General features: G+C 41.9%; 1 protein-coding gene across 2 annotated transcripts in view; it reads right to left on the reverse strand.

Annotated features, from left to right (window-relative positions):
• Positions 1-18,809, reverse strand: part of FAM149A (family with sequence similarity 149 member A) — a 52,120-nt gene that overhangs the window by 7,051 nt on the left and 26,260 nt on the right. For both annotated transcript variants that reach the window (XM_055416434.2, XM_088832569.1), the window contains exons 2-10: positions 18,207-18,317; positions 17,770-17,908; positions 15,495-15,637; positions 14,083-14,208; positions 12,705-12,875; positions 11,960-12,150; positions 10,992-11,146; positions 7,991-8,094; positions 7,372-7,575 (exon numbers count right to left, since the gene is read on the reverse strand). In XM_055416434.2, coding sequence (XP_055272409.2) covers positions 7,372-7,575; positions 7,991-8,094; positions 10,992-11,146; positions 11,960-12,150; positions 12,705-12,875; positions 14,083-14,208; positions 15,495-15,637; positions 17,770-17,908; positions 18,207-18,317 — 1,344 coding nt within the window. The remainder of the gene's footprint in view (positions 1-7,371; positions 7,576-7,990; positions 8,095-10,991; positions 11,147-11,959; positions 12,151-12,704; positions 12,876-14,082; positions 14,209-15,494; positions 15,638-17,769; positions 17,909-18,206; positions 18,318-18,809) is intronic.

Consider the following 18,809-nt stretch of genomic DNA (forward strand, 5'->3'; position numbering starts at 1 on the left):
ATGTGTCTTGGAGTATTTCGCCTTGGGTTTATCCTGTTGGGGACTCTCTGGGTTTCTTGGACTTGGGTGATTATTTCTTTCCCCATTTTAGGGAAGTTTTCAACTATTATCTCCTCAAGTATTCTCTCATGGTCTTTCTTTTTGTCTTCTTCTTCTGGGACTCCTATGATTCGAATGTTGGAGCGTTTAACATTGTCCCAGAGGTCTCTAATATTGTCCTCATTTCTTTTAATTCGTTTTTCTTTTTTCCTCTCTGTTTCATTTATTTCTACAATTCTATCTTCTAGTTCTCTTATCCTGTCTTCTGCCTCTGTTATTCTACTGTTTGTTCCCTCCAGAGTGTTTCTGATCTCATCTATTGCATTATTCATTGTATATTGACTCTTTTTTATTTCTTCTAAGTCCTTATTAAATCTTTCTTCCATCTTCTCAATCCTTTTCTCCAGGTTATTTATATGTAACTCCATTTTGCTTTCAAGATTTTGAATCATTTTCACCATCAAAATTTGAAATTCTTTATCAGGTAAATTCCCTATATCTTCTTCTTTTGTTTGTGTTGGTGGGCAATTATCTTGTTCCTTTACTTGCGGGGTATTTCTCTGCCTCTTCATCTTGCTTATATTGCTTTGCTTGGGGTGGCCTTTCCCTCTTCTTGCAGTTTGTGGAGTTCTCTTTATTACGTAGTTTCTTCGCTGTGTGTGGGGTTGGACGGGTGATTGTCCGGGTTCCCTGGTTAGGGAAGCATGTGTCGGTGTTCTGGTGGGTGGAGCTGGATTTCTTCTCTCTCCTTTAGAAGACAATGGGCTGCTTTTCTGGGAGCCTGATGTCCTCTGCCAGTATTCAGAAGTTGTTTTGTGGACTTGACTCCGCGTTCAAATGTTCTTTTGATGAATTTGTGGGGGAGAAAGTGGTCTCGCCGTCTTATCCCTCCGCCATCTTGTTCCTTCCTCCCCAGAACACTGGATTCTTATATTCCACTTGGTTGTGGAGTATCTCTTCCCAGCTGCTCCAGCAAGGTGCAGCCGCTGTACCTTACCTTGGACAAGGGGTATCTCCTCAAGGCCGCGCCTCCTGCTTTGAATGTAGATCAGCTCCTCTCGGCCCTCTGGTGCCCAAGCAGCCACCGCCTCCTGAACGTGGTATAGCTCCTCTCGGCCACCGCCCTAACCCTGGGCGCGGGGTAGGTCATCTCAGCCACGATTCTGCACGTGGTCGGTTGCGCCGGAGCCGGGCGTCTCCCGCGCCTGCGCTGCCGGAGCCGGGCGTCTCCCGCGTCTGCGCCTGCCATTTCCTCCTCCAGGGGATCTTCTGGACTCAGGGATTGAACCTGCGACTTCTGCCTCTCCTGCACTGGCAGGAGGATTCTTTACCATTGAGCCACCAGGGAAGCCCTCAGGGAGATTACAAGTTATTGAAAATAAGATGAAGGCACATTAAGTAATTAGATTACAAGGCAATGCAGTTGATATAGTGCTATGTCCAGTATCTGGTTCTTATTACAACTGCTGTAGAAATTTAGGGAATAGAGCAATCAATTGCAGGATAAAATTAATTCTACTGTGCAGGGCTTAGGTGAGGAAAACCACAAAATTTTATGTAAGGTCATAAATCAAGAGGCAAAATAATGTTCTTTGATGGGAAAACTAAATATTGTGAAAATGTCAATTATTCCTAAATTTTAAATAGATTTAATGCTATGAGGTCCGATGTGATACTTTTTTTAAAATTTGACAGACTATAAAATTTATCAGGATGGATTAGAAATTTTAATAAGAGTAAGGATAATAAGACACCTTTCCTTACCAGATAATAATATTGAAAAATTAAACGATCCAACTCATGCACAAGAATAGAGATGGATACTCTAGAAATGAATTCTAATTCATTTTTCATTTATTCACTAATCATAAACTTATGAAAATTAAAATATGACAGGTTTTGATCCATCAGGTTTTAAAATACACATACTACCTAAAGTTTTTCCATCTATTTCCATGAAGTGATGGGACCAGATGCCATGATCTTTGTTTTCTGAATGTTGAGCTTCAAGCCAACCTTTTCACTCTCCTCTTTCACTTTCATCAAGAGGCTTTTGAGTTCCTCTTCACTTTCTGCCATAAGGGTAGTGTCATCTGCATATCTGAGGTTATTGATATTTCTCCCAGCAATCTTGATTCCAGCTTGTGCTTCTTCCAGCCCAGCGTTCCTCATGATGTACTCTGCATATAAGTTAAATAAACAAGGTGACAATATACAACCTTGACGTACACCTTTTCCTCTTTGGAACCAGTCTGTTGTTCCATGTCCAGTTCTAACAGTTGCTTCCTGACCTGCATACAGGTTTCTCAAGAGGCAGGTCAGGTGGTCTGGGATTCCCATCTCTTTCACAGTGTTCCACAGTTTATTGTGATCCACACAGTCGAAGGCTTTGGCATAGTCAATGAAGCAGAAATAGATGTTTTTCTGAAACTCATGGGAAATAGATGGAAAAACAGTGGAAACAGTGTCAGACTTTGTTTTTTTGGGCTCCAAAATCACTGCAGATGCTGATTGCAGCCATGAAATTAAAAGACGCTTGCTCCTTGGAAGGAAAGTTATGACCAACCTTGATAGTATATTAAAAAGCAGAGACATTACTTTGCCAACCAAGGTCCGTCTAGTCAAGGCAATGGTTTTTCCCGTGGTCATGTATGGATGTGAGAGTTGGACTGTGAAGAAAGCTGATCGCCGAAGAATCGGTGCTTTTGAACTGTGGTGTTGGAGAAGACTCTTGAGAGTCCCTTATACTGCAAGGAGATCCAACCAGTCCATTCTAAAGGAGATCAATCCTGGATGTTCATTGGAGGGACTGATGCTAAAGCTGAAACTGCAATACTTTGGCCACCTCATGCGACGAGTTGACTCACTGGAAAAGACTCTGATGCTGGGAAAGGTTGGGGGCGGGAGGAGAAGGGGACGACAGAGAATGAGATGGCTGGATGGCATCACCGACTCTGTGGACATGAGTTTGAGTGTACTCCGGGAGTTGGTGATGGACAGGGAGGCCTGGCGTGCTGTGATTCATGGGGTCGCGGAGAGTCGGGACACGACTGAGCGACTGAACTGAACTGAACTGAACTGAACCTAAAGTTTACAGGCTATAAGGAAAGAGTCTTGTCTGTTGCCAGGGGATCTATAAAAATTGGTAGAACCATTCTTAGAAGAAGTTTGAAAAAATATTTCAAGAACCTTAAAAATATCCATAACCTTTGACCTGGTAGCTTTACTTCTAGGACTCACCACCAGGAAATAATTTTAAGACACCCTAATTGTGGTGTTGGAGAAGACTCTTGAGAGTCCCTTATACTGCAAGGAGATCCAACCAGTCCATTCTAGAGGAGATCAATCCTGGATGTTCATTGGAGGGACTGATGCTAAAGCTGAAGCTGCAATACTTTGGCCACCTCATGCGACGAGTTGACTCACTGGAAAAGACTCTGATGCTGGGAAAGGTTGGGGGCGGGAGGAGAAGGGGACGACGGAGAATGAGATGGCTGGATGGCATCACCGACTCTGTGGACATGAGTTTGAGTGAACTCCGGGAGTTGGTGATGGACAGGGAGGCCTGGCGTGCTGTGATTCATGGGGTTGCGGAGAGTCGGACACGACTGAGCGACTGAACTGAACTGAACTAAGATTTATGTCAGATAATATTCACTGCACATTATAACAGTGAAAATATACAAGAAATGAAATTTTCCAGTAACAGGGCAACACATATACCCACATAATTATATCTTAGTCATTAAAATCATGCTTTCAAAAATATGCAATAACATGGAAAATATGAATAATGTTTAAGTGAAAAAGTGTATGAAAAAGTGCTACATTATAGGACTTCCCTGGTGGTCCAGTGGTTAAAAATCTGCTTGCAGACGCAGGTTCGAGCTTTGGTTGGGGAACTACTGATGAGATCTCATGTGGCACAGTGTAACATCTTGTGTGCAGTGACTAAGACCCAAAGCAGCCAAAATACATTTAAAAAAGCTGTTCTGGGAACGTCAAAGCAATCAACAAGACACTAGCTATTAACCTGAACATTGCCTGACACTTGGGTGACTGAGAAAACTGTTCCTCTGTAATTCTACAATTAAAGGAAGCAACAAATGCCTTTTTAATAAGGCAATGATTTGATGTTGATCCCCAAGGCCAAAAGATTTTCTGAAATTCCCTACACAGAGTGAAACTTGTCCTTAGAGATAAATAAAACTAATAGGTATGTTGTTGAGTCTTTAAGTTGTGTCCAACTCTTCTGTGACCTCGTGGGCTGTCCATGGGATTTCCCAGGCAAAAATACTGGAGTGGGTTGCCATTTCTTTCTCCAGGGGATCTTCCCAGTCCAAGAATCGAACCCACAGCTCCTTACGCATCTCCTGCATCACAGGTAAGGTTCTTTACTGCTGAGCCACTTACTCTAACAGCTATGTACATCAATTTTTACACATCACAATGAAAGTATCAATTATGTTTTTTAAAAGCTAATAATTAGCTAATTATTAGTTTTACAGACCCAGTCACTGAAACCCATCCAAGACCCTCTCCCTCAAAGAGCTTTCTTTTGTTTGGCTGCCTGTGCTCTAGGTACATGGCCTGACTTTAACCATTCAATATTACAGTAATCCAGGCCTATGCCCCAACCAGTAACGCTGAAGAAGTCGAAGTTGAACGGTTCTATGAAGACCTACAAGACCTTTTAGAACTAACACCCAAAAAAGATGTCCTTTTCATTATAGGGGACTGGAATGCAAAAGTAGGAAGTCAAGAAACACCTGGAGTAACAGGCAAATTTGACCTTGGAGCACGGAATGAAGCAGGGCAAAGGCTAATAGAGTTTTGTCAAGAGAACACACTGGTCATAGCAAACAGCCTCTTCCAACAACACAAGAGAAGACTCTACACGTGGACATCACCAGATGGTCAACACTGAAATCAGATTGATTATATTCTTTGCAGCCAAAGATGGAGAAGCTGTACATAGTTAGCAGAAACAAGACCAGGAGCTGACTGTGGCTCAGATCATGAACTCCTTATTGCCAAATTCAGACTTAAATTGAAGAAAGTAGGGAAAACCACTAGACCATTCAGATATGACCTAAATCAAATCCCTTATGATTATATAGTAGAAGTGAGAAATAGATTTAAGGGACTAGATCTGATAGATAGAGTGCCTGATGAACTCTGGATGGAGGTTCGTGACATTGTACAGGAGACAGGGACCAAGACCATCCCCATGGAAAAGAAAGGCAAAAAAGCAAAATGGCTGTCTGAGGAGACCTTACAAATAGCTGTGAAAAGAAGAGAAGCGAAAAGCAAAGGAGAAAAGGAAAGATATAAGCATCTGAATGCAGAGTTCCAAAGAATACCAAGGAGAATAAGAAAGCCTTCCTCAGTGATCAATGCAAAGAAATAGAGGAAAACAACAGAATAGGAAAAACAAGAGATCTCTTCAAGAAAATTAGAGATTCCAAGGGAACATTTCATGCAAAGATGGGCTAGATAAAGGACAGAAATGGTATGGACCTAACAGAAGCAGAAGATATTACGAAGAGGTGGCAGGAATACACAGAAGAACTGTACAAAAAAGATCTTCACGACCAAGATAGTCACGATAATGTGATCACTGACCTAGAGCCAGACATCTTGGAATGTGAAGTCAAGTGGGCCTTAGAAAGCATCACTACGAAGAAAGCTAGTGGAGGTGATGGAATTCCAGTTGAGCTATTTCAAATCTTGAAAGATGATGCTGTGAAAGTGCTGCGCTCAATATGCCAGCAAATTTGGAAAACTCAGCAGTGGCCACAGGACTGGAAAAGGTCAGTCTTCATTCCAATCCCAAAGAAAGGCAATGCCAAAGAATGCTCAAACTACTGCACAATTGCACTCACCTCACACGCTAGTAAAGTCATGCTCAAAATTCTCCATGCCAAGCTTCAGCAATATGTGAACCGTGAACTCCCAGATGTTCAAGCAGGTTTTAGAAAAGGCAGAGGCACTAGATATCAAATTGCCAACATCCGCTGGATCATGGAGAAAGCAAGAGAGTTCCAGAAAAACATCTATTTCTGCTTTATTGACTATGCCAAAGCCTTTGACTGTGTGGATCACAATAAACTGTGGAACATTCTGAAAGAGATGGGAATCCCAGACCACCTGACCTGCCTCTTGAGAAACCTGTATGCAGGTCAGGAAGCAACAGTCAGAACTGGACATGGAACAACAGACTGATTCCAAATAGGAAAAGGAGTACGTCAAGGCTGTATATTGTCACCCTGCTTATTTACCTTATATGCAGAGTACATCATGAGGAACGCTGGGCTGGAAGAAGCACAAGCTGGAATCAAGATTGCTGGGAGAAATATCAATAACCTCAGATATGCAGATGACACCACCCTTATGGCAGAAAGTGAAGAGGAACTCAAAAGCCTCTTGATGAAAGTGAAAGAGGAGAGTGAAAAGGTTGGCTTGAAGCTCAACATTCAGAAAACAAAGATCATGGCATCTGGTTCCATCACTTCATGGGAAATAGACGGAAAAACAGTGGAAACAGTGTCAGACTTTATTTTTTTGGGGGCTCCAAAATCACTGCAGGTGCTGATTGCAGCCAGGAAATTAAAAGACGCTTACTCTTTGGAAGGAAAGTTATGACCAACCTAGATAGCATATTAAAAAGCAGAGACATTACTTTGCCAACAAAGGTCCATCTAGTCAAGGCTATGGTTTTTCCCGTGGTCATGTATGGATGTGAGAGTTGGACTGTGAAGAAAGCTGATCGCCGAAGAATTGATGCTTTTGAACTGTGGTGTTGGAGAAGTCTCTTGAGAGGCCCTTGGACTGCAAGGAGATCCAACCAGTCCATTCTAAAGGAGATCAATCCTGGGTGTTCATTGGAAGGACTGATGCTAAAGCTGGAACTGCAATACTTTGGCCACCTCATGCGACGAGTTGACTCACTGGAAAAGAGTCTGATGCTAGGAAAGGTTGGGGTCGGGGGGAGAAGGGGACGACGGAGAATGAGATGGCTGGATGGCATCACCGACTCTGTGGACCTGAGTTTGAGTGAACTCTGGGATTTGGTGATGGTCAGGGACACCTGGCATGCTGTGATTCATGGGGTCGCGGAGAGTCGGACACGACTGAGCGACTGAACTGAACTGATCCAACTAAGTATACTACTTCAATTCATGTTAAATATCCAGAGTAATGAACCACTTAGAAAAATGTTCATATAACATTTGACAGTGGATGCTTTGTCTGGAATAAACCAGAAACTAATGACAAGCATCTCTGTCCTCTGTGATCTTTGCTTTACCACCAGAGAGAAACAAGACTTACAGTTTTGTCCCCCTAAGAACTTCATCACTGTACACACTGGGGATTTTCAGTCTCTGGGAGTCCAGAGAAGGCAGCCTCCTGTGTGCTAGCATCTTCTTTGCGGAGGTCTGTGGTCCACGAGCATCCGTGATCCGGGCCAGACGGTTCGGGGCTGAGGAAAGAACAGCAGCTCCTATACCCAGTGGTCTGTCCTCCTGCTCACTCCTGGGGGAGAGAAAGCAACTTAATTGCTCAGGGGTAAGCTCTTCAAAAACAGGGCACTTACATATTTATCCTTTACCAGACTCTGTCTAGAGCCTGGCATGCAGAACATAGCCCCATTTGTTCAATGAATGAACAGACTAACATTTCCAGCCCAATTTTAATTTCAACAAAGGATAATCAACGGGGGAAAAATGATCTAAGTTTCTTCTTGTTTGCATCAAACCATGTAGCCCACAAGATGCAGAATTCATAGCTACAGTCCCCTTTTCTTATCAGCCCCAACCTAACAGAAATTGTTTTGTGGCTGATACCAGAGTATCATCCTTCTACTTTTACACATTGACTGCATGTGGTCTTTAGGGCTAGAATGCATCCAGCAAAGGGAACAGGGTGGATCACTGTTTTTCATACGTACTGTGTTCTATCTGCAAAATAGGTAGGTCTCTGCTGAAGTGGTTTTGCTTGAATTGTCATCACACCATTCAAGTCACTATAAAAATTGTTGGAGAAGCGATGTATCTGAGGAAAGTAAACACAATAAAAATTAAAAAGCATCCAGGGTCACTGCAATTACTGTTAAAGGACACCTTCAAACTGGCTAATTGGAGGTGCATTTAATAAAGGGACTCTATTTTCTAAAAATATGTGAAGAGAAATTAAAAAGGAATGAATTTCCGAATGGGCTTCCCCAGTCGCTCAGCAGTAAAGAATCCTCCTGCAAGGCAGGAGATGCAGGTTCGATTCCTCGTTTGGGAAGATCTCCTGAAGAAAGGAATGGCAACCCACACCAGTATTCTTGTCTGGAGAATCCCATGGACGGAGGAGTCTGGCAGGCTATAGTCCATGGGGTCACAAAGACTCGGACACAACTGAGTGACTGACACTTGCTCACTCAACCTTTATGTTGGTGATAACAAGTCCAACTTCGTAGAGTTATTAGAATTCAATTTGATAACCTTGGTGAAAGCATGAAGTAAAGGCTAAATTATTACTAATCTCGTATCCGGCCTTTAATATGGCCAAATACGATTTAAAATAATATTTAGTTTCAGGCGAACAGGGTTTCTGAAACTAGAATTCTAATTCCAGGAAAATATGGCAACCCTAATCCCATTTTCCTCATATCGAATACATACAAAAATAAATGTCAGAGGCATAAATTAAGACCTATTGTGATTACCACAAAATGCTTTGCTATTTCAAAATAAACTCTACTAGTATTTTATTTTTACTTTTAACTTTGTTGCCCATTCACTTTCTTTTACATTTTTCCAAATTAAAACAAAATAGCTGTAAAAAATTTTTTTAAAACCATAAAAAGCCATAAGTACAATAAAATATGTTTAAAAATTTCCTTAGATTTGAAAATTTCCATATTTCTCAAGTATATTTATGTTGCCTGACAGTTAAAGCTTCTCTTCTATGTTGTCATTAACTGTTCATTTGTATGTGATTCACATTTCATATTTTAATATGAAAAGTGGGAAATTATTATTGAGCCTGTCAGCAATTTAAAGAGACCAAAAAGTACATTAAGCTGGTAGCTATTTCAAAAGTTTCTTTTGAAGAGCCAAGCTAAGACTAAGTGGAAAGCCCTGGCACTAGCGAGTAAATTCAATTAGTTATTTCTGTTTTAACCCACTGCTCCCTGAACCTCACGCCCTACTGCTCCTATGCTAGGTGCATATTTTTGCCTCTGCTTTGTCATCCTCCACAGTTGCAGTCTATATCTAAAGCTACAACTGTCATCTATTCTAAACCTATCTACTAGATTGTCTGTGTGTGTGTGTGCATGCTGTACTGTTTGTCAAGGCTTGACTCCCTCCAACTAACTTGTAAGGACTAGCAATTTCATCTTCTGTCTGCTTCCCCACCCCAGATGGGCTGTGCAAACATAAAGTCCAAACTCCTTAGCCCTCCTGAAGGTCTCCCATGAACAAGTGCATCCTTTCCTGCCTACTTTCCACTAGATCTTTGAATAGGGACATAATTCAAGAAAACCGTATTGAGTTCCCAGTACATGCCTATGCTAGGAGCTCTCACATGTTTATCTGATTCTGTCTTCACAACATTCCCTTGCACAACATACAATTGCCCTCATTCTACAGATGAAGAAACTGAAGTTTAGAAAAGTTGAACAACAGGTCCAAGATAATCCTCTTCACGGGTCTCAATTCCCAATGCCATGTCCTGCCACAGAGACTCTGCTGGTCCCAGCGCCCATTCTCCAGCCCTCAGTCCATCACTGCCGCCCTCCATCCATCACTGCTGCCCTCCGTCCATCACTGCCGCCCTCCCTCACTCCTCCATGTGAGAATTGTCTGAATTGACCCACACGGTCTTCCCAACCAGGAAAACTACCTGTTTCTTCATGTTTGGCTCAAATCTCATCTCCAGCCTAAAAGATGAAGTCTTGCTTCAGGCAGGGTAAATCATCGTCACCCACATTCTCTTCCAAGCCTTCTTTTGCACATCACTTAGAGAATACACTGCATCTGACCTGTATCATACGTTTCACTTGACTAGTTCAGAGAATATGCTGTGATCATCTCTGTATGTCCTTAAAACACCTAATACAGTTGGTGTGTGAGTGCTCAGTTGTGTCTGATTCTTTGCAACCCCATGGACTGTAGCCCACCAGGCTCCTTTGTCCATGGAATTTCTCAGCCAAGAATACTGGAGTGGGTTGCCATTTCCTATGCCAGGGGATCTTCCTGACCCAGGGATCGAATCTGAGTCTCCTGCATTGGCAGGCAGATCCTTTACCACTGAGCCACCTAAGAAGCCCCAATACAGTTCACTTAATACAAACTCAATAAATGCTGAACGAACTCCATGCATACTCCAAATTGATCGAGTCCTTTACTGCTTTGGTGGGAGAGAAGGAGAGCATCCATAACCTTCAACCTGTCTAGAAATACTGGGGAAACCATTTTTTCTTTCAAAAATTGTGGAATCAGTCTACCACTCAAAACAGCTGCTGCTGCTGCTAAGTCACTTCAGTCGTGTCCGACTCTGTGTGACCCCATAGACGGAAGCCCACCAGGCTCCCCCGTCCCTGGGATTCTCCAGGCAAGAACACTGGAGTGGGCTGCCATTTCCTTCTCCATTGTGTGAAAGTGGAAAGTGAAAAGTGAAAGTGAAGTCGCTCAGTCGTGTCCAACCCTGAGCGACCCCACGGACTGCAGCCCACCAGGCTCCTCCATCCATGGGACCTTCCAGGCAATAGTACTGGAGTCTGGAAAGTCTCAAATCTGAGTGTCCCTGTTCTATCAAACAATCTGGTGATTCTATTAAACTTCATAAAATATTTTAAAATTTTGGTCTTATTGGTCAGCAGACCCAAATATCTTGCACTCTGGACAAACTGAGGCCAAATATATAAAGACTGAAAGAGAGAGGGAGAAAGCACCTACCTGCGGCGGGTTAAGATGAGAAGCCAGGGATACACTTCGAGTTTCAGAACTTCTGGATGGCGGAACACTGGACACATCAGCATTAATACGGGAAATTACTGTGGGTGGAGATTTATTCTCAGCTACTTTCAATTTTTCTTTCTGTTTTTTTCCTTCTGTGCCAGAGAAAAACCAATAATATTAAGAAACATTATCTAATACTGTATATGTACTTAAAATTCACTGTTCAGAGAGAGTATTTCTTCTTGAGATACCATGAGTCTGCAGTGGCCACTGAACCTTAAAGAGAACAAACCCCACAGAGTAATGGGCTTTGACACTTTTCCAAGAGCATCTAATGAAATGCCTATCCTTTCAGCAGTAGGTAAAAAAAAAAAAAAAAAAAATCAGAATTATACTCTGGGGCAAGAATGAGTCTTGGTATTTTATAATATCCCAATTAATCCCTTTGATTGCAAAAAGTAATATTTAATTAATATGATTATTATACTATTGTGAAAACTGGTTAACACGAGTCATTACTGTCCACCACTGACATTTCTATCATTTGCTTCTGCTTGGTTTCGAGTAGAGAACATTTGCTACAGGTAAATGAAGTGATTAATAAATTAGCTTTTTTGACCTTTTATTTTATAAATAATGTCATCTAGAATTAAAAACCAATATCCCATTACTAGAGATTAGTTAGGTAATTTTTTTTAATCAGAATTTAAAAAGTGACTTCCAGCTTCTCTCTAATGTATTTCTGTATTTTTTCAGGAATACCTCAGTCTTATTTTTATAGCTCAAAACACGAGAATGTCATTTCTGAGGTGATTAAAGGTTACTTGTGAATAAAGGCAGAAACCCACTTCCCTTCTCACCCCAGTCATGTCCTAGATTTGGCCAAGTCAAGCAAGTGGGACTGAAAGCTGAGGAGCATGGGTTACTTTTTCTTTTCAATACGTCACATTCTACAAATTAAGTACCTGTAAGTGTAAGCTCCCAGTTTTTTCTGGTAAGCTTTTCCAACACCTCCACCACATTCATCCAGACGTGATCAAACACTTCTGCAGCCACCGTGTCTCTGATACAGTCGTGTGGTGACACAGGAGGAAGTCCGTGCTTACACCACGTCCTACGACGATGAGCTGGTTTTTGTTCAAGACAGTCCTCAACACTAAGGACAAAACCCATTCTCATTACTAAGCTATCAATGGCTGAGGTTAAAATAATGCTATTCCTCTATCTATCCAACACACATGCATAAATGTATACTATATGTATATAAACAAACAGCATTTTTTTAGTACCAATTTTTAATCAGGAGGCAAATTTTCATTATACAATACCAATAGCTTTTGTCTAAGAACCAGATGCGCATTTAGAGCAGAGACTGGACCTGGACCTTTTCCCCTTTGCTCTCCTGGGCAGCCAGATACAGAAACCCTGGGGGACAGAGGCCACTAGGAGCCTTTCCACTTTCACCAACATGCTAAATGCAATCTTGTTTTCTGTCGGTGCCACTTTGTCAGTAAGAAAGGGAAACACTGCTCTAACATATCTATATCCTGCCAGGAATTGAAAAACTTTGGGGAGCACAGGACTCTCAAAAGAATGGAAAATCTTTCGGGTAAGTGAAAAATGCACAAAACACTAAATGAGCCTATAATCAACACACATGCCCAATAAATATTATTGTACTAAGTCAATGTCGAATGAAATTCTATTTACTCTTGTTTTCTGTCAAAAGCAAAATACTCTTCAATCTTTCCATCCACATCAAAAACCTCTTCTTCCAGAGATGAATGTGCCATGAGGTCCACAACCCTGGTACCATCAGGACCCGGCAGGGAGGGGGCTGAGAGCACGGCCGGGACTATCTGAGAGCCAGAGATGCACAGCCTATGGGGAAAAATAGATTCTCCATGAGGGTCAACAATACAATGTTCACATGATCAGGGTGGGCCTTTAAATTAGTTATAAAGCCACAGATTTCCAAATTTTAGAAAAGCACTAAACATTACATTTGACAAAAGTCATATGCTTAAAAGCAACATTTTAACCTAGGCATCATTAAAATTTTTAAGGGCTTCTTAAAAGTCTCAATTATTGTACGAGTTTGTGTCTTCTTTGCTATGACGAAGGAGCATCAGACGGCACAGTCCCTAAGATGCGTGAATGGCATAAGGGATTTACCAAAATCTGTTCATGAGCAAAAGAGCTCTATTTCTTCTGCTACTGTCTTGAGGCTTAGTCTCCATCACCATGAGGCAGTTCTTGATTTGGCATCTAGCCCCCGCCTCTCGGAGTATTTGAAACAACAGTTTAAAAGCTAACTGTCTTGATATTTGTATTACACAAACATAGCATCATCAGTTTAGAATCAGAAGTATCTTGGGTTAAAAAAAAATTGCTCTGTACTTGCCCTTTATTGAAATCTAAATTTTTATGTTGGTGAAGCCAAGGATCACGGCTGAGATAGACATGAAAAAGTATAACTAAAATGCATTTGAAAATACTTTTGAGGGCTTCCTACATGGCACAGTGGTGGTGAATCCACGTGCCAATGCAGGAGACACAGGAGACTCGGGTTCCCTCTCTGGATCAGGAAGATCTCCTGGAGGAGGACATGGCATCTCTCTCTCCAGTGCCTGGAGAATTCCACGGACAGAGGAGCCCGGAGGGCTACAGTCCATGGGGTCGTAAAGAGTAGGGCATGGCTACCCACTCCACTATTCTTGCCTGGAGAATCCCATGGACAGAGGTGCCGTGGACAGTTCATAGGGTCAGAGTCAGACACAACTGGAACAACTTAGCACATGCACACTCTGGCTATTACTTATTCATTTAAATATATAATTTAAACTATGCTTCCCAGGTGGCTCAGTTGGTAAACAATCTGCCTGCAATGCAGGAGACCCGGGTTCGATGCCTGGGTCAGCAAGATCCCTTGGAGAAGGAAATGGCAACCCACTCCAATAGTGCTGGAGAATTCCATGGACAGAGGAGCCTGGCGGGCTATGGTCCATGGGATCGCAGAGAGTCAGACATGACTGAGCGACTAACACTTTCACATTTTCACTTTCGAAAGTAACTTCTAGCAACATACTCTCTGATGTTGCTGCTGTGTCCACAGTCATCAAGGAAGGGTTCGCGGATGGCAGAAGCAGGCCTGCTGCTCTGGAAATGCTCAACTCCTTCATCGGCGGGCGGGATGAGCTGTCTTCCTAATACTCTGAAAGTGGGGGGAAAATAAAGTAAACTAATATTTTTTATTGGAAAGGGGAAGGTGTTTTGAAGCAGTTTTGAAAGTATGAAGCCATAAGGTAAATACTGGTACATGAGCAGTGTAACGGGATCACAGGAAACGTACGGACTTTGGGGGGGACATACACTCTTCTTGCCATTGATGGAGAGCCCTGAGCCAAAGTTTGCAGGCTCCCTGAGCCACTGATTTTGTCTGTTCCATTTTGTATGCACAGTAGAGTAATAGTTCCCTTGTAGGACTAACAAGTAGCTTAGAGACAGTATAATCACATTCAGACAACTAGGGTAATGCTGGGCACACAGAAGTTCCCTATAAACGTTAACCGAAACATACACAACAAAGGAAAGTAATGTGAATATATAGACTTGGTTTACAGTCCTTGCCATCTTTTCTTTTCTCTACCCTCTCTCTTCCTTCATTTTTATCTTAAGTATGTAAGACAACACTGAAAGAAACAGATCTGAGCTCCTGGGTTTAGGCAAGTGCACCAAGATGCCTAGGTGTGTCATTAATGTCTAGTGGACACTAAGGCAGGGGCTTACCATGGCCTGGAGACGAAAAATTAAACCTACCAAGTAAAGACTTAAAAATCTTAGTTGTCAGGATTTTTAAAAGTCTTAGTTACTTAGTGAAGATAACCAGAAGATTTATCAACATGTGTATGGAAGTTCTAATGCCGTCTCCCCAGAACTTCAGATAACAGACATGGATTTTTTTTTTTAACCCTGTAAGTAGGTTTGGCTGAATAATTGAAGGAAGACGATCTTCCCTTTATACTCAATCTATATCCTTCGTCTTTGATATTGAAAAGAAATAGGTGACCTTCTCCTACATAAGGGATCTTGAGGAGATGGTCAGATTCATCCGTGCTGTCACCCAGCAAATAATCTGTTCCTGCCCAGACCTCGCCCCAGGCGTGGCTCCTCAAGGGCGGACCAACGCAGCTGCTCACAGACTAGGGAGTGGGAAGGCAGGCTGGCTCCCTCCCTTCTTCCATTCTTGCATCTGTGATGTATGCCACGCCTTTCTGAGCAAGAGCTCCATTCGCTTCTCACAAATTGAAGTGAACTTGGAAGGTCTCCAGATTTCCCCAGACACCATTTCAAAGGGAGTGATTTCTCAGTAAAACACATGTGTTCAGGGTACATATTTTGACAAGCACTTTCACTCAAAATATACCGATGTACTAAACAGGTCAACAGGGAGCAGTTCCCAACCCCCTTCCAAAGAATTTCTCTGAACAACCTCCTCACCTCAGATGCAGGGACCGGCCTGCCCATTCACGGCACTCAGCCTGGAGATTCTGGGTCTGAGGGCTTACTTTCCCTTCAAACAACATTTCCTCGACCTCCCAGAATAACTGCTGCACTTTCTGTGCACTGGCTTTATCAAACTCCTAAAATATAGAAATGCACATTTAGTCACAGGACTAGAAGTTGTCTTATGATAAGGGCTTCAGAATCAATGACACTTAGAAATTTATATAATAGGAGGGAGTGTGACTCGATCGAAACCAGACATACCAGGGCTACAATTTTTACTCTTCTGAAAAATTACATCCCAACTGAGACTTAGTTTCCTTAACTGTTAAATAGAGAGAATCTCTACTACGAGAAAGTCTCATAATCCAAGATTTTACATAAACATAGTTACAGCTATGAATATACACATTGACATAGACATTGATAATGACAGAAACACACACACCATATATCCAAGCATGTACACATGCACACACGTGTGTGTACACAGACATGAGCACAGTTGTGCATTGGACACCTAACTACATCTGCAAATTACAACCTTTTTCTAATGAAAAGGAATATTATTTCACTTTCTTTTAATCCAGGAAAACAGAAAAACAAACAAACAAAAAGGATGAGACCAGAGTATTCATTTTTCCTGTCTGGCCTTAAGAGATTCTTGGGCTGTGGGCGCAGTGAACTGTCAGTGAGAAAACCCTTCAGTTTTTCTGTATATTGAAAATGACTGAGAAGTAACAGACCCAATGCCCTTACAGTCAGCGAGGAAAACATGAACAGAAGTATAGTTGGAAGAACCAATTATTGGCTTACAGGGCAAGGGCTGGCTTTAGTTCGGTCCATTTTCTCCCAGGGCGGGTGTGTGAACCTGAAGTCTAACCCATACATTCAGCCTGACATACCTGATCCAAAATGGTCAATTCAGGCTGATTTTCACAGACTGCTATTCCATATTTTTCATGATACTTCTTCCCCTTAGTTGATAAAAAAACTATATTCCCAGACTGCAGGGTAGCTGAATGATATCTTTTAAAATACAAATAAGGAGAAAACTCGGAAGACTATTTGGCTGGGGTGTGAAGAGGGCTTATTTTCCTTTTTCTCTCTTTTGTATTTTGTTGCTTTTACAAATATGACCTATTGAAAAGTAAATAAACGTTTTTAAATTCAAAGCAAAACAATGTTTAGGGACTGGAGTAATTTATACTCTGTAAATGGAAGTCCTAAGACTCTCTTTGGATAATTACTTGAAAATTTGCAGGAAAGGAACCCAGCATTGGGACAGTAATGCTTCCTAAAGCAATGGTTGTCAGCCTTCTTCCCATCTGCACTCTTTTGACCAGAGTGTGGGTGGGAGTGGGAGGGTGTGGGCATGAGCGTGGGCGGTGTTTATCCCAGTGACAGACTCACATCTCCCCCGAAAAGTGCCGGAGTGACTCAGGGCTGACTCCCTTTCAGCTGCCCCCCAACCCCTGCTCCGCACCCCACAACCCTCTCCCTCTGACCCCTTTGGAGAATGGCTGCCATGAAACCATCCCCGGGGAGTGGGCGCACGTCCACAGTCCAGGGCGGAGAGCTGCTTTTAAAGAAAGCAAAGAAAACCAGAGCACAAACAAGAAAACAGCAGGAATGAGACCATCAAAGGAGCTAGTCCCAACTCTTTCATGGCCACAGGGACATCACAAAAGCCTGTGTTCTGGAATTCTCAGACTCAAGAGGGGATGATGAGGTCAGAAACTGTGCAATCGCACAGATTTGAATGGTAAGTTTGGGCTGCAGTCTAAAGTTCCACCCAGCTCAGTCTCATTACAGGGCTAACATCTTCTGCTAGGATTAGATGTAAAATACCTGACTTAGAATATTCAGGGGAAATTCCCTAATCATGATTATCATTTTTTTAAACAGCTTTTATTTTTCCCCAATTTTTCTGTTATTCAAGTTCCTAATTGTCAGAATCTCTCCTGAATTTCCAACCACAGATATTTATGCAAGAAATCATATATAACAACCTGATGGGGGGTTTGGAGGTGGGAAAAACAGAACTATCAACAGCCAAGATGCTGTATCGTGTGGTTATGGGAGCTTTTTAATTTTTCTTAAGAGTGTCTGCATTTTCAGTTTTATGTGTGACATGTCAGTGCTTTTATGTGTATGTACAAGTGGACCAGGTAAAGGTTTTAATTTGGTAAAAACTTTTTTTAAAAAATAAGCAGATTATCATTATGAATTGTAACCATGAGATTATCCATAATTTTGTGAGACATACATCATCTCTCCAGGAGTAAATGGAGCTCCTCTCTGTAGATAAACCAGTTGTTGAACTCTGTGTCCCAGACCCAGACCAGGAGTTGGGGGCTTCTGTAGGCGTGGGGCTCCCACTTGATGAAAATGACGACACAGATTCCCTGCAGGAAGAAATATAAGGAACACAAATGACAGTTACTGGGAGCACGTTTCATTGGGAAGCGGCTTCACCTCTCTGAGCTTACTTCCTCTTTTTTTCTTTAAATATACTGGTTAATTTTCACAGTACCCTGATTTTAAAAGATTTGCAGTGTAACACTTCACTTGGCTAAAAATAAAGGTTTTTGTTTTTTTTTTAACCTTGTAGAAACCCATGGCCCATCAGTGATTCTGTTTCCCATATTCGTTCAGGCAAGTTTTGATTTTGTGATCAGAAGCATTTAAAAGGCTAATTCTTACCGGCTGTATTTAGCAATGGCTTTCTGTACATTTTTTGTAAAATGGGTAGGTAAAGGATCTTTGCTTTTCACGGCGAAATGCTGCTTTCCAGATCCTTCTGACAGTCCTCTTCTGAAAAAATAAAATATGAAAAGTAACTGTAATAAGTTTGTGCATTAAGACACTTAAAATTCCCTTTCACAGAAACTTGCCCCTCTCTTCCCATCACGTGTCCCTAAACACACACATGTATGAGCATACACACCCCACACACACCTCAAGACACTGAGGCTTAGTTCCCTACCATTTTTATTTTTCTTAAAATCAAGGTTGTGGGGTGGGGAGGGAGGTGGAAGGGAGGTTCAGGATGGGGGGGACACATGTGCATCCGTGGCTGATTCATGTTGATGTATGCAAAAACCACCACAATTTTGTAAAGTAATTAGCCGCCAATTAAAAAAAATTAATTTTTAAAAAATCAAGCTTGTTACTAACCTATATGCACTGTTACATAAACTAGCAACTTCTTGTGACTCAACCAGATTGGTCTAAAGGTTGCCCCAAACCTAGGTGGACACAGTCTCACTCCAAAATTTGGTGATGGAAACGTGAACTGGATTTCAG

Source organism: Moschus berezovskii, chromosome 26, assembly GCF_049115385.1.
Source record: "Moschus berezovskii isolate FMDL1 chromosome 26, NW_MosBer_1.0, whole genome shotgun sequence".
NCBI classification, from domain to species: domain Eukaryota; kingdom Metazoa; phylum Chordata; class Mammalia; order Artiodactyla; family Moschidae; genus Moschus; species Moschus berezovskii.